The sequence below is a fragment of the Schistocerca piceifrons genome, chromosome 3 (genome assembly GCF_021461385.2).
Source record: "Schistocerca piceifrons isolate TAMUIC-IGC-003096 chromosome 3, iqSchPice1.1, whole genome shotgun sequence".
Lineage (NCBI taxonomy): Eukaryota > Metazoa > Arthropoda > Insecta > Orthoptera > Acrididae > Schistocerca > Schistocerca piceifrons.
This window is the reverse complement of record NC_060140.1, coordinates 663,982,520-663,999,025: the sequence shown is the minus strand read 5'-3', so window position 1 is coordinate 663,999,025 and position 16,506 is coordinate 663,982,520. Positions and strand designations below refer to the sequence as shown.

The following is a 16,506-nucleotide window of genomic DNA, read 5'->3' as shown; positions in this document are numbered from 1 at the left end:
TGCTTTAAATATATGTATATAAACAAGGGCAGAACGAATGATCACAGGTTTATCTGGTCCATGCGAGAACATCACAGAGACGCTGAGAAAACTGAAATGACAAATGCTTGAAGACAAATACTAAGTACGAGGGCTATCCACAAAGTACATTACGTTTTGGAATTAAAAATAAATAAAGTATTGGAAATTTTTTTAAATTACATACAGATAAAAGCCACACTTAAATATTACTTTTCTACATAGTTGCCATTTAAATTAAGGCACTTACCGTAGCAATGGACAAGCTTGGAAAGTCCTTCGTCCTAAAATTCGGCCGCCTGCACCTTCAACCACGTGGCGACTGTCTTTTGGGACAGAAAAGGTGTGATTTTTGTGGATTTCCTGGAAAAGGGCACTACAATAAACTCTCAAAGGTATTGCAAAACTCTGCACAACCTCAGAAGAGCAATACAAAACGAGCGCAGGGGAAAGTTGGGCTCAAAGATCTTGCTGATTCACGACAACGCCCGGGCCCACACGGCAAATGCCACTCGTGAAGTTCTCGAATCTTTTAAGTGGGAGTTGTTTCCTCATCCGCCGTACAGTCCCGACCTGGCACCGAGTGACTTCCACTTATTCCCAGCAATGAAGAAGTGGCTGGCTATGCAGCGTTTTGATGACGACGCACAGCTTCAAGAAGAGGTAACCACGTGGTTGTAGGCGCAGGCGGCCGAATTTTACGACGAAGGAATTTCCAAGCTCGTCCATCGCTACGATAAGTGCCTTAATTTAAATGGCAACTATGTAGAAAAGTAGTATTTAAGTGTGGCTTTCATCTGTATATAATAAAAAAATTTCCAATACTTTATTTATTTTTAATTCCAAAACGTAACATACTTTGTGGATAGTCCTCGTATTCCAAGAAAGACTACATACAAAGTTCCAAGAACCTATTTTAAATGATGACTCAAGGAATATATTATAGCCCTCTATGTATCGTTCCCATAAGGATCACGAAGGGCAAGATTACACTAGTTCCAGCAAAAACAGAATTTTGTAAACAATAATTCTTCTCACACTCCATATATGAATGGAATGAGAAGAAGCCCATATAAATGGTACAGTGGGGAAGTATCCTCTGTTGTGCACTTTACAGGGCTTTGGAGAGTATGAATGTAGTTATAGGATGTAACCTAGTTGCTTCTCTTAATCTTCAAAAAAATTTGTAATCAAGGGCCCTTTCTCTAGTGGTAATAGTGTGTGTGTGTGTGTGTGTGTGTGTGTGTGTGTGTGTGTGTGTAGGAGGAGGAATGTGAGGGGGGAGAGGGGGGGAGGGGGGGGGGGAGGGGGAGAGGGGGGGGGGATATTGAGCCCAAATTTTACCTGGTGGTTTTTTTTACTCTGCTTATAAATATAAACTGTACAGATAAATCACTGATATTACAGCCCTTCCTAGCTTTTTCCGACTGTCTTTGTTTTACTGAAGTGAATGCTTCATTCAGGTCAGAAAGAGGAGGGAGTGGGAGGAATGAAGGGAGCGAGCGAAAGGAAGGTCAGTGGAAGAGAGAATATCAATATCAAGGACTAAATGCTGTTATATCTATTATGCACCTCTGTTCACATATGCAATATGTTTATGACATGTTTCCCTCATCAAAAGCCATGAAAAGAAGTGGCGAATGTGAAACTACAAATTTCTATCTGATCAATCACTTGGTTGTCACTGCATTTTCATAAAGCTAATACAAAAAGGAATATCTAATTAGGGATATATGTACATCTTTAGATTATTACATATCCCTTGTTTGAATCAATATTACTTATTAAATTTTACCTCTTTAATTAATTATAATTCAAAATAAATTTCTGCATTACACTCATACATAAAGCAAACTGTCTTCATAAATCTTATTTTCACTTACCAGCCACATTGTTATCTTTACGTTTTTGTTCACCTTCTGGTCCTGGAGCTAGATGAATACCATACGAAATAAGGTCATCTCCTCCAAATAGCTGAAAACGTAAATGATCATCAGGTTTGAAGTCTATAAATAAAATGTCTATCACATTTAAAAGTACGTTTATCCACTGGCTAAGATGCTACAAAAACACTGTATGATACAAATAATACCAATTATTAAAATATACTTGTTGACTCTTCTGCCAAAAAAGCTTAAGAACACTTATAAGCTCACCGTTCACCTTTCTCATATGAGTACTGTACTCTTACACTCACCTACCATCTCAAAATACTCAACGAATTTCCAAAGGAAAAAAGGCTGACCTAGTAAACACTATTAGAAATAAAACACAATAAAAGAGGTTATGTAGCACAAGATATTATAGTACTGATGGTTCACTTGATAGACAGGGGAAATACACTCAGACTTCAAGAAGACTTGTGAAAGATCAGTTTGGATTCTGACAAAATGTAGGAATACATGAGGCAATAATGATCCTATGACTTCTCAATACAGGTCAAGGAAAGGCAAACCTATGTCTATAGCATTTGTAGACTTAGAGAAAGCTTTTGATAATGCTGACTGGAATACATTCACTGAGTCTGAAGATAGCATGGGTAGAATGCAGGGAGCAAGACATTATTTCCAACTTGTACAGAAACCACACTTCAATTATGGGAGTTGAAGGGCATGAAAAGGAAGCAACAGCTGAGAAGGGGGAGCAACATGGTTGTAGTGTATGTCTGATCTTTATGTTATTCCATCTGCATATTGAGCAAGCAGTATAGGAAACCAAACATATGTTTCCATAAGGAATTGTAGTTCAGAGAAAAGAAATAAAAGCTTTGAAGTTTGCTGATGACACTGAAATTTTGTCATAGACAGCAAAGGACTTGGAGCAGCAGTTGAATGGAATGGAAAGTGCCATGAAAGGAGAATACAAGATGAACATCACAAAAGCAAAATAATGCAGTAAATGCAGTAAAAATAAATCAGGCAATGCTGATGGGATCAGATTAGAAAATGAGACACTAAAAGTAATAGATGAATTTTACTATTTGGGCAGTATATAATTTAAGAGGAGGATATAAAATGTAGACTGTCAATGATAAGAAAAGAGAAAAGTGAAACAGAAAAAAGAGACATTTTTTACCACCAAATACAAATTTAAGTGTTGTTATTGTTGTTGTTGTTGTTGTGGTCTTCAGTCTTGAGACTGGTTTGATGCAGCTCTCCATGCTACTCTATCCTGTGCAAGCATCTTCATCTCCCAATACCTACTGCAGCCTACATCCTTCTGAATCTGCTTAGTGTATTCATCTCTTGGTCTCCCTCTACAATTTTTACCCTCCATGTTGCCCTCCAGCACTAAATTGGTGATCCCTCAATGCCTCAGAACATGTCCTACCAACCGATCCCTTCCTCTAGTCAAGTTGTGCCACAAACTCCTCTTCTCCCCAATTCTATTCAATACCTCCTCATTAGTTATGTGATCTACCCATCTAATCTTCAGCATTCTTCTGTAGCACCACATTTCGAAAGCTTCTATTCTCTTCTTGTCCAAACTGGTTATCGTCCATGTTTTACTTCCATACATGGCTACACTCCATACAAATACTTTCAGAAACGACTTCCTGACACTTAAATCAATACTCGATGTTAACAAATTTCTCTTCTTCAGAAACGCTTTCCTTGCCATTGCCAGTCTACATTTTATATCCTCTCTACTTCGACCATCATCAGTTATTTTGCTCCCCAAATAGCAAAACTCCTTTACTACTTTAAGTGTCTCATTTCCTAATCTAATTCCCTCAGCAACACCAGACTTATTTCGACTACAGTCCATTATCCTCGTTCTGCTTTTGTTGATGTTCATCTTATATCCTCCTTTCAAGACACTGTCCATTCTGTTCAACTGCTCTTCCAAGTCTTTTGCTGTCTCTGACAGAATTACAATGTCATCGGCGAACCTCAAAGTTTTTATTTCTTCTCCATGGATTTTAATACCTACTCCAAGCTTTTCTTTTGTTTCCTTTACTGCCTGCTCAATATACAGATAAAATACCATAGGGAAGAGGCTACAACCCTGTCCGACTCCCTTCCCAACCACTGCTTCCGTTTCATGCCCCTCGACTCTTATAACTGCCATCTGCTTTCTGTACAAATTGTAAATAGCCTTTCGCTCTCTGTATTTTACCCCTCCCACCTTCAGAATTTGAAAGAGAGTATTCCAGTCAACATTGTCAAAAGCTTTCTCTAAGTCTACAAATGCTAGAAAGGTAGGTTTGCCCTTCCTTAATCTTTCTTCTAAGATAAGTCGTAGGGTCAGTATTGCCTCACGTGTTCCAACATTTCTATGGAATGCAAACTGATCTTCCCCGAGGTCGGCTTCTACCAGTTTTTCCATTCGTCTGTAAAGAATTCGTGTTAGTATTTTGCAGCTGTGACTTATTAAACTGATAGTTCGGTAATTTTCACATCTGTCAACACCTGCTTTCTTTGGGATTGGAATTATTATATTCTTCTTGAAGGCTGAGGGAATTTCACCTGTCTCATACATTTTGCTCATCAGATGGTAGAGTTTTGTCAGGATTGGCTCTCCCAAGGCTGTCAGTAGTTCTAACGGAATGTTGTCTACTCCCGGGGCCTTGTTTCAACTTAGGTCTTTCAGTGCTCTGTCAAACTCTTCACGCAGTATCGTATCTCCCTTTTCATCTTCATCTACCTCCTCTTCCATTTCCATAATATTGTCCTCAAGAACATCGCCCCTGTATAGACCCTCTATATACTCCTTCCACCTTTCTGCTTTCCCTTCTTTGCTTAGAACTGGGTTTCCATCTGAGCTCATGATATTCATGCAAATGGTTCTCTTTTCTCCAAAGGTCTCTTTAATTTTCCAGTAGGTAGTATCTATCTTACCCCTCGTGAGATAAGCCTCTACATCCTTACATTTGTCCTCCAGCCATCCCTGCTTAGCCATTTTGCACTTCCTGTCAATCTCATTTTTGAGACGTTTGTCTTCTTTTTTGCCTGCTTCACTTACTGCATTTTTGTATTTCCTCCTTTCATCAATTAAATTCAGTATCTCTTCTGTTACCCAAGGATTTCTACTAGCCCTCATCTTTTTACCTACTTGATCCTCTGCTGCCTTCACTATTTCATTCCTCAAAGCTACCCATTTAAGTGTTAGGAAGTCTTTTCTGAAGACATTTGAGTGTAGCTTTGTACAGAAGTGAAATATAGGATGCTAAGCCACTGAGAAAAAAAGAAAATTGAGGCTTTTGAAATGTGGTGCTACAGAAGAATGATGACAGTTAAATGGGTAGATTAAGTAACTAATGAGGAGGTACTGAATAGAATCGGAGAGAAAAGAATTTTGTGGCATAATTTGAATAAAAGAAGGGACTTGTCGATAGGGCACATTTGAGTCATCAAGGAATTGTCAATTTACTATTTGAGGGAAGTGTGGATGGGCTACAAATTGTAACAGGAGATCAAGAGATGAGTACAGTGAGCAGCAGGTTCTAATAGATGTGGGCTGCAGCAGTTATTCAGAAATAAAGAGGCTTGCACAGGATAGACTAGCATGGAGAGCAGCATCAAACCAGTCTTTGGACTGAACTGCAGAACAACAGTAAGCAGCAATCTACCTTCTTCCTTATATTGTTGGTATTCCAATCTGGAGTTTCCACTGTTTTAAATTAAACGAACAAAAACATATTTGCAGAAGAGACTGTTGTATCATAAGCTGCCATATCTTGCAGGTTTTCATCTGCCATTAGTGCAGCGAAGCTGACTGGCACAAGCCACCACTGCCATACAGGCACTGATTAAAGTAATCAGCTGATACAGCATTTCACCATCACAGCCAGACTCAGTAAATTTGTAAGGCTACTTGGTTGTCAATCAGCAACATTACCAAAATTCAGGACACTTCTGCGACAATGCTACAGGAGAGCTACGTGACACCTGAGGTATCTGCATGTCAACAATCTTGATCTTGGCATGTATATCCAGCTGGAAAAAGGGATAGAGTCAATGGCCATTGTGGAGTGGGCGACTGCCATGTGGCCGGGAGAAGCATCGTTGGTCTACTGTTATCTGCTGGTGCAGTCATAAAGTCTGCCATTCTGCAAGACCACTTGCTGTACTGTCCAACATCCTATAGGCCATGATTCAAACAAGGATCCTTCCAGTCATTGACCTGCTTTGCGACTACCATTGCCATGTGCCATCAGCCACACATCAGTAGCCACAGTTCACTCCTTGGATGACACTCGCCCTCACTGCAAGTTTCTGCCTGGTTGGCCACAAAGACCAGCAGCGTCAGGTGTTGGACCAACATGCAAGTACTACTACGAGTCATACTGCACTGCTGTTTACATGCTTGAACCAATATCCTGACAGGCACTGCTTCCAAGAAAGCAAGGAACGTGGGTTCAATCCCCACCACTGAATGTAAGCATTGTATTTCTGACATATATGCTGAACTAGAGACATAAATCAACTTTCACCAACCTGAGTGTGACTGGATATTCTCCTGCTCCAACCAAAAAAAACCCATCCACATGTTCGGTACCACCTAATACCATTACTTTACACTGACTATTTGCTGGTGATTACACTCCTCCTTTGTTTAACAACTTCAGACTTAATATGTTTTTTATTTTCATTTGAGGACTACTAATGAAACATTTCTTTTTAGAATTGCTTATAATTTTTGTTGTACTGCTGACAGATACCGCTGATTACGATGAAGGAATGCTTAGACCTGCCTGTCCTTGGGATACGAATAATTTGCCACCACACTCCAGCAACACACTCCAACATTTTCAATTGTTGCAAATCTTTGTAACTCAATCAATCAATTTCGCAGTGCTGTCCCCAGACACCGAGAAATAATGTAATATTTTTTAGCTTACTCACTTTCAACACTCAGTTCCTGATTTGTCAGTAGTGTGGTAAGTCTCTAAGATGTAAGTTACATTCACCACAGATGTACTCTTCATATTGTGAACAAGCTAACTGCCACACTACTTACTTGTTCTAGCAATCCACAACCACAATACTAGAAGTATGATGGACAACCAACAAATGGACTGTGGAATGGTTCAATTCAAAAGTAACTGCCATACATATTAAGGCATTTAACCCCTTGGGGAGATGAGACAATCTATTTCTGTTCTTTAGAATGCAGTCAGCTGCTGATGGATCCACAATAGCACCCACTCTTACACTTCCTTGTCCAACATCCACCCAAATGTCACCAAAGATATGAAAATCACACACTGAAAGATCTGGGCTGTACAGAGGATGCTGCAGTGTTTCCATCCAAATCGCTGGAGCGTAGCCTTTGTCAGACTGGCAGTGTGGGGCTGGCATTATCGTGCAACAGGATGACTCTGCCTGACGGAATTCTTGGGCATTTTGTATTTATGGTTTGTTGCAGATTCAGCAAAGTGTCTTTGTAGTGCTGCACACTGACTGTGTTTCCACGCTCAAGAGGCTTGACAACCACAGGGGGCCTTCAGTCAAAGAAGTAGTTCATCATGACCTTATTGGGACTAGTGTGTACAGCTTTTGATTTTTCTGGCAGGGGAGATGTGCAATGTTTCCACTGTTGGCTTGACCATTTACCTTCAGGCATGAGGCACCACATTTTGTCCTCTGTGACGATATGGGCTAGAAACACATGTCCTTCCTCGTGGTACCACAGCAGATGACTCAGACTTAACACAGTTCTGTCCATCTTTTGTCCCTCTGTCAGGTGATATGAAACCCACTGTGCACAAACTTGTTGGTAATGCATATGGTCTTTGAAGATGGCATGCACAGAGCCGTAGCTAATGCTGACCTGAACACAAATTTTATCGTCCGTGATTCATCAGTCTTCCAGATAAGGCCACCAATCCGCCCCATCAAATCAGGGGTAATGGCTTGATGGGCCTGTCCTGGGCTTAGATCATCTTGCAGTGATGTGCACCCTTCCCAGAACCTTCTCCGCCACTCGTGCACCAATGTCAGGGATGTGTAGTGTTCACCATACACAGCAGACATATGACTTATGAATATTGTGTTTCCTAGCACTCACAGCCACCAAAAAATGAACCACACCTCAGTGCTATTCTTGGCTTGCCTCCATGTCAATAGCTGGATGAAAATACTAGACCAGTCCGCCAACAACCAAGGTCATAACAACAGTATGCACCTGTGGTGTGGCACTATGCCATTCCCCCTACAACAGCAGTAACAACAGTGAGGCCACTTGTGCAGGCTGTACTCATATATTATGGTGGGAGTTCAGTTTTCATTCGACCGCCCCTTATAGAAATAATTTTCATATCGACTATGCATCCCTCTCTTGGATTCATAATAGAGTTTTATATTCTGATGTAGAAGTCTATAACCTGGTTGCCAGTAAACATCAGGCAGGAAACTGACAAGCCCCAAATATTTAAATATGAAGCAAAAGAATACCTCAGTAGCCACACCTTCTACAATACATCAGACTACTTGGACTCAAGAAAGTAAATTCTGTCAAACTCAATTATCTGTGTCGGATACATCCTGATTTTGACAGTACAAAGACAGTTAATAGTCATTTTTGTAAAGTTTTAATACTTCGTTTGAAGCATAAGATAATGACAGCTGAGTAGTACAGGAGAAGGAACAGTGGCTTTTTTCCAAAATTATTGTTTTTCTCCTAACAGACACATATAAAGCAATATAGAAGTAATTATCATAACTATTAGTGTGAACAGATTAGCATCATCCGCATTTGTTGTGTGTATATGTTGCAGAAGTAGCTACCAATGATTGCATCTGCATGTTAATATACAACTTTGCTAATTCTATATATCTGAAGGGATGAGATTGACAAACACGATAGAGTGAATAAATGAATTTAAATAGCTTTGTATTATGTAAAATGAACATGATAACTATCTGTGATGATATGCCAGCAAATAATTTAGAGCTTCACTAGCTGTATCAATATCCACTGCCCTTGTATATTCTATGTCCAACAAACCACTCTTTGAGGCTGCAAGCAACAATGTAAGTGTCCAGGTTCAGGTACGCTAACAGGTAAATACTACAGTTTCAAGGTAAACATCTCATTACCCACCATCTTGTTAATACCGAAACTGACCTACATCGTATAAAGCATTTCACCATTTACACTTTGCATGTGAAGAATTTTCTACCCTCTGCAGTGCAGTTACCAAACTTACACAGCCTGTTCGGTTATAGACCATTTCTATTATGTGAAGTCCCTCTTCCATTTTCTTGTATGCAACAAACTCAAAGTGGTCTTCCTCCCAGATAAAATGGGCGACAGAGCATCTACACAGATATAGATTGGCCTGTGTACTAAATCAGTGAGAGAAATTTGAGTGCTTAACAAAAGCTGTTGAAGCACGTTGCAAAACCATATTGCTTGCACATGAAGCAACTCAAAATAATTTTGCATATAGGATCTAATGGGTCAGAGAGTCAGAGAGAGAGAGAGAGAGAGAGAGAGAGAGTTCTCATCAAAACACTCATGGATCTCATGTAAGGAGAAGTTTCCCTTTCTTCTGCAAAGTTTCGTTCTTAACACACTACATTGTAACAAATTCTGCAGTGCTCACGTCTGAATTGCGCAGTCTTTTTACTGTGGCATACCGTAATTGTACAGTGTAATTTGAACAGCCAACTCCCAAAACACTTTAAAGTGACCATATATTGTGAGTTACTGATGATTCTTGATTTTGTTTAGGAGATGTCAAATACATTTGTAAGAAACAAGTATGCAGAAAGTAAATCACACAGCCTAGCAAACAACTGCTTAACTAAGGTACCACTATCTAAAGATACTTTTGTTTAGTAGGCCTATCCAAGTTGCTTTATGACAGGATGATATATTTCAACAGAGTTTCATACTGTCTTCAAACCCTAGGTAACAAAATGATGAGCCTCATTCTTTCAAATAGTTCAGTATCACACCCTATTATATGAGGTGCTTTCAATAAGTAATGCAAAGCTATTTTCTGAAAGCAGGTTGGTTTTATTCCAGATTCCAATACACCATATTATTCTCCACCCTGTTGGCTACAAAACCCTACTGTCAACATAATCTCCAGTCAATGATCTCCGTTCAACGTGAAGACTTGTATCACCTTACTGGGAAGGCCTGTATGTCTGCATGGTGCCACATTTCCCGTTGACATCGGAGCCAATGTCTTGCTGCATCAGTAACCTCTACATCATCCACGTACTGCACACCACAGAGTGCGTCCTACATTGGGTCAAAGAGATGGAAGTCAGAAGGTGAGAGGATCTAAGCCATAGTGTGGATGAGGAAATACAGTCCAATGACATTCTGGGAATGCCTATGGGCTGTGTGGACTTGTGTTGTCACTGAGAAGAAGTAGTTCATTTGTATTTTGGTGGCGACAAAAATGCTGCAGTCATTTCTTCAGTTTCCTAAGGGTAGCACAAAACACTTCACAAATTGATCGCTGCACCATGAGGGAGATATAGAATAACCCTTCAGAGTCTCAGAAGATGGTTGCCGTGACTTTACTGCGAGAAGAAATTCCGCACAGACAGTCCTTTGTTGTTGTTTATGGTCTTCTGTTAGGCGGCGAGGAGCCCAGCGGGCATACACCTTAGAGAACCCCAACTGGTGGACAAGAGTGTCAACACTACCAACAGAAGTGTACAGTTGAGCAGCGAGGTGTCTGACTGTGATTCATCGCTCACCTTGAATGAGAGCATCTGCACATCCCAACATTGCAGGAGTCACAGCCATGTGTGCCCTGCAAGCTCACAGGAGATCAGACATGTTTGCGTGACATTTTTATTTTTGTTCGCTGCCACGTCTCCGCAGACATTCTGAAAGTGCCTAGGAATATCTGCAACTCTCTGTTTTTCCATCAAGAAAAACTTAACAACATCTATCTGCTTGGAACACAAATATTTAAGGGTATGTACAGTGCCACCACCAACAGCAGCTGAAGCAGGAATATTCCACGATGTCCCAAAACAAATTCCACATTTTTTCAACTGAAACAGGTTGAGAATAAAATGTGTCACATTACTTATTGAACACCCCTCGTAGTTATAGGAATTTTCTCTTGCAGTACTGAAAGAATGCCAAAAGATTGCATTAATAAATGTCCTCAACATTAAGTTACAAATATTTACTTTTCAATACCCATGGACCATGGAGCTAGACCCCTGACGAGGCTTTTGCGACTATGTTGGAGGTGTATCTGTGGAGAGGCCATGCGAGCATATGGTTCCTGACAAGAGGCAAGTAATTTCCATGGAGTAGAATAACAAGTAATCCACACATCCAATTACTAATCGGTACAGACAATAAGAATGCAATACTGACGGCGAATAAGGCAGTATTTATTGGAGACCAAATGACAACCCTGCAAACGGCAAACTCTCCAATAAAGAAAAGACTGCATAAGGTGTCGTTGTAGCAGACCATTCGAAGTCACTGTCATTCACCTCACAGTATGTCCGTAACCCCCACCCCCACCAATATTCTAAGCTTTATGAAAACTTCCCAATTTTTAAAACTTTTTAATGTATTATACAAAAATATTGTAAAATATAAACATAAAATTACACTCCTGGAAATTGAAATAAGAACACCGTGAATTCATTGTCCCAGGAAGGGGAAACTTTATTGACACATTCCTGGGGTCAGATACATCACATGATCACACTGACAGAACCACAGGACATAGACACAGGCAACAGAGCATGCACAATTTCGGCACTAGTACAGAGTATATCCACCTTTCGCAGCAATGCAGGCTGCTATTCTCCCATTGAGACGATTGTAGAGATGCTGGATGTAGTCCTGTGGAACGGCTTGCCATGCCATTACCACCTGGCGCCTCAGTTGGACCAGCGTTCGTGCTGGACGTGCAGACCGCGTGAGACGACGCTTCATCCAGTCCCAAACAAGCTCAATGTGGGACGGATCCGGAGATCTTGCTGGCCAGGGTAGTTGACTCACACCTTCTAGAGCACGTTGGGTGGCACGGGATACATGCGGACGTGCATTGTCCTGTTGGAACAGCAAGTTCCCTTGCCGGTCTAGGAATGGTAGAACGATGGGTTCGATGACGGTTTGGATGTACCGTGCACTATTCAGTGTCCCCTCGACGATCACCAGTGGTGTACGGCCAGTGTAGGAGATCGCTCCCCACACCATGATGCCGGGTGTTGGCCCTGTGTGCCTCGGTCGTATGCAGTCCTGATTGTGGCGCTCACCTGCACGGCGCCAAACACGCATACGACCATCATTGGCACCAAGGCAGAAGCGACTCTCATCGCTGAAGACGACACGTCTCCATTCATCCCTCCATTCACGCCTGTCGCGACACCACTGGAGGCGGGCTGCACGATGTTGGGGCGTGAGCGGAAGACGGCCTAACGGTGTGCGGGACCGTAGCCCAGCTTCATGGAGACGGTTGCGAATGGTCCTCGACGATACCCCAAGAGCAACAGTGTCCCTAATTTGCTGGGAAGTGGCGGTGCGGTCCCCTACGGCACTGCGTAGGATCCTACGGTCTTGGCGTGCATCCGTGCGTCGCTGCGGTCCGGTCCCAGGTCGACGGGCACGTGCACCTTCCGCCGACCACTGGCGACAACATCGATGTACTGTGGAGACCTCACGTCCCACGTGTTGAGCAATTCGGCGGTACGTCCACCCGGCCTCCCGCATGCCCACTATACGCCCTCGCTCAAAGTCCGTCAACTGCACATACGGTTCACGTCCACGCTGTCGCGGCATGCTACCAGTGTTAAAGACTGCGATGGAGCTCCGTATGCCACGGCAAACTGGCTGACACTGACGGCGGCGGTGCACAAATGCTGCGCAGCTAGCGCCATTTGACGGCCAACACCGCGGTTCCTGGTGTGTCCACTGTGCCGTGCGTGTGATCATTGCTTGTACAGCCCTCTCGCAGTGTCCGGAGCAAGTATGGTGGGTCTGACACACCGGTGTCAGTGTGTTCTTTTTTCCATTTCCAGGAGTGTATATGTGGTCTATAGTGTCATGGAGTTTGATTTAGTTTAGTTTATGATCAAGAAACATTTTTGAACTTGTGCTGCCCTCCCCTCCTCCCCAAAAATGAGACCCCAAATTACACCCATGATCTTTACTGTTTTTCAATAAAATTATTCTTTTAACATAATACAACAAATAGGAGATGACTTTGACAACACAAACTTGCAGCTACAATGTGAACCACCTTTGAAGTATAATCCATTAAAATAATTTTTATTTATTTAAAGTTTACATGTTAAAAAATACAACAATTATACTTTTATTAGTAGCTTTTTTCCAGATATGTAGCTTATTTTCATTCTACACCAAATGTTTTTATAACTGACTTCTTTATTCCTGCTAGTTGCTTTCCTATATTGTTGATTAAAGTCCTACATCTCATTTTTTATAGGTAGCCAGCACCGTCCAAATTAGGTACACATTCATTACACTTACGTCGATCATTTAGAAGAAAACCACTGATGGCCAGGCCTTGTGTCTCTCTTCTCACTGTAGCATCATATCTTCTAGTTCATGGTGTCACTGCCACCTTCTGTGGCATTGTATGTCATTATAATTTCAGGCTTCTTTATTTCTGATAGTGATAACTTTTGTTGGTCATGAACAGAACTATGGACTTTAACAACTTTGTTCATCTTAGGAACATAGAAGGCTATCATAACATTTGATAGAAGCCTAAACAATAGAGAATGTACTTTATGTCCTTTAGGTGTAATAAATTCGCTAGGCAGTTCACCTTTGTTTTTCAGATTAGTACCAAATAGTGTCAGATCTTTTGACAACAAATAGTGAGCTAAATAAAGCTCTGTAAAAAAATTATGACAGATGATACTATGTCCAGATCTTTCAAGTTCAATCATGTTTCCACAGCATTCTCTCCAAGTCACACAGCTGTGGTTTCTTCCTTCCTTCCCAAATACACTTTCCTATACCAGCAGTAGCTTGTTGCACTGTCACACACTGCCCAGAACTTTATTCGGTATACTCAGGATGAGGCAGAAAGGTTGGACCTTTTTTAGAACAGCTAGTATTCAGGCTCAGGCAGTCGGAGTGGGGCGGAGTGATATGGTAATGTGATCAGTAGCTCCTGCCACTTTGTTTAGTCAAGGTCATGGAGCCGCAATAATGAGTCTATAATTGCAGTGCAGTGCGAGTTTTGTCACCATTTCAATCTTGCTAGACATGATAGTGTTCCCACTCTTAACACCATTTTCTGTTGGGTAGAATCATTTTGAACACGAGGGACAGTTATGAACAAAAAACCACCAGGAGCTCCTCGCTCAGTTTGGACACAAGAAAATGTGGAAAGAGTTTGGCAAGCCATATTCCGTAGTCCTGGTTGATCTGCTAGAAGACACTCGGCTGAGCTGCACCTCAGTAATCGTTCGGTAAGGCGTATTTTGCATACTATCCTAAAATTTCATCCCTACAAACAGGCCATTGTGCAGAGATTACGAACAGCAGCTAAATTTTGCCCAAGAAATGGAAGCCATATTTGAGCAAAATGACAACATTATTTTGCTTATGAGTGATGAACCTCATTTCCATTTGAATGGAATGGTAAATCAGCAGAACTGTAGTTACTGGGCCAGTGAAAACCCAAAACTACTGGATGAGAAACCATTACATAGTCCCAAAGTGACTGTTTGATGTGCTGTCACAGGTACAGATGTTATTGGTCCATACTTTTTCCAAGCCAAGAACGAGAACACTGTAACCATAACATCTAAACAATATAGAGAGATGATCACTGAATCCTTCCTACCGGAATTAAGAAGAAAACATATTCCTATCCAGCGAATGTGGTTTCAGCAGGATGGAGCTACAGATAAAATGGCAAGTCGACTATGGAAGCAATTAAGACTGTTTTTTGTGGTAGAGTTATTTCCCGGTTCGGGGACCATTGATTGGCCTCCTCATTCCCCTGACCTATCCATGTGTGACTATTTTTTGTGGGGTTACCTCAAATCACGTGTGTACGTGCATAAGCCATGTACACTTGAAGAATTGAAGGAAGCTGTTTGTGTGGAAATCAGCCAAATAGACAGAGGCATGTCACAGAGAGTTGAAGCCAACTTCCGAGAACGCCTTGAGCAGCGCATTGCTGAAAACGGCCGTCACCTGGGAGATGTTGTTTTCAAGCATTAATTTTGTTAAATATCAACATTATTTGAGTGTTATTCTGTAGTTAAATTTTTTTTTGAAGCATTACTAACGATGTATTGTGCATTTGAAAACCGTTCATCCTTTATGCCTCACCCTGTACCAGGTCTCGATAGCATGTATTGTCAAAATGGATGACAACCTTGAAATGTGACCAACTGCTCATCCACAGTCATGCACCAACCTGAACACAGGCATCCCTCAGCGTAGTTTCACACATCACATGACCTATATTAATGTTGGGGTGCTGCAGTGTCAAAGTGCAATGTCTTAGAAGAGCATGGAAGCGGTTGTGAGACATAAATTCACCAAACAGTGATCAGCCATCCTCAACACTCCATAGCTGACTGATACTTCCATCTCTGAACTTGTAAAACCACACTCAGGATCAGAACATCAAGAAACTTTTTTATTTTATGCAAATCTATATCTTTTCAGTCCTTGTAAGAGATTTGACCTTCCTTGTTGGTCCACATACACATTTCTCAATGAGGGGAACACAAGAGAACAACAAGAAACAAGACTTTTCATTGTCATAGTTCCTAATCAAGTACCTTGTAGATCCCTGGTCGTCTTTCCTGAAGGACTATAGACCATATTTAACTCCCATTACGAGAAAACAATAAGTCACACTCAAATCAATTTGTGCTAAATTGTTCTTTTCCTTCTTTGTCAAGGGATTCATCATAATTCTCATCATCTTCATGTTGTTCTGAGTTTTCAGTGATGTCTATCTCCTCATTATCATCATCACTGGAAAATTCAAATTCACTACATGGGTTTTCAGAATCTTTTCATCTGATAGTCCATTTACCCGCAAGAGTTTCAATTTATGGAACAGACAACTGTTGTGCAGTTAGTTTCTCAGCCTCTGCCACTCCCAACACCATTTGCTGGTTTCAATGTGTCTACAAAAAAGGTGGTAGAATTACCTGTGACAGTTCTCGCTGCACTGCAATGTAAGGCACATCGTCAATGTAATTGATAATACCGCTCTGTTGTTGTCCAGTAGCATGGATTTATACAAAGTTTTCAAAAATCATAAGACCTCCGCTGAGCCTGACAAGCTTCCCTTTGATAAGCTTTTTATGTTGCTTTTGCTGTACTTCGGACATCAAACCCATGTGATGCTGGCATGGTTGCAGTTTAACCAGCACCACATGCTCCCTGGCCAGTCGTATGCGTCATGGATCACTGATTTGTAGAGTCTCTCGTGAAGTGTCAGTTTGAGTCTTGCAAATGTGCTATCCCTTATGCAAGTCACTAATCTGGGATGTGATTGTCCTGTTAGCTCCCAATATCAAGGTTCAGACGAAGGAGTTAACC

At 41.4% G+C, this 16,506-nt stretch overlaps 1 protein-coding gene across 5 annotated transcripts in view; it reads right to left on the bottom strand.

Annotated features, from left to right (window-relative positions):
- The window catches only part of LOC124787874 (heat shock factor protein), a 191,550-nt gene that overhangs the window by 27,224 nt on the left and 147,820 nt on the right, over window positions 1-16,506 (bottom strand). For all 5 annotated transcript variants that reach the window (XM_047254844.1, XM_047254847.1, XM_047254846.1 and 2 more), the window contains exon 10: window positions 1,902-1,992. In XM_047254844.1, coding sequence (XP_047110800.1) covers window positions 1,902-1,992 — 91 coding nt within the window. The remainder of the gene's footprint in view (window positions 1-1,901; window positions 1,993-16,506) is intronic.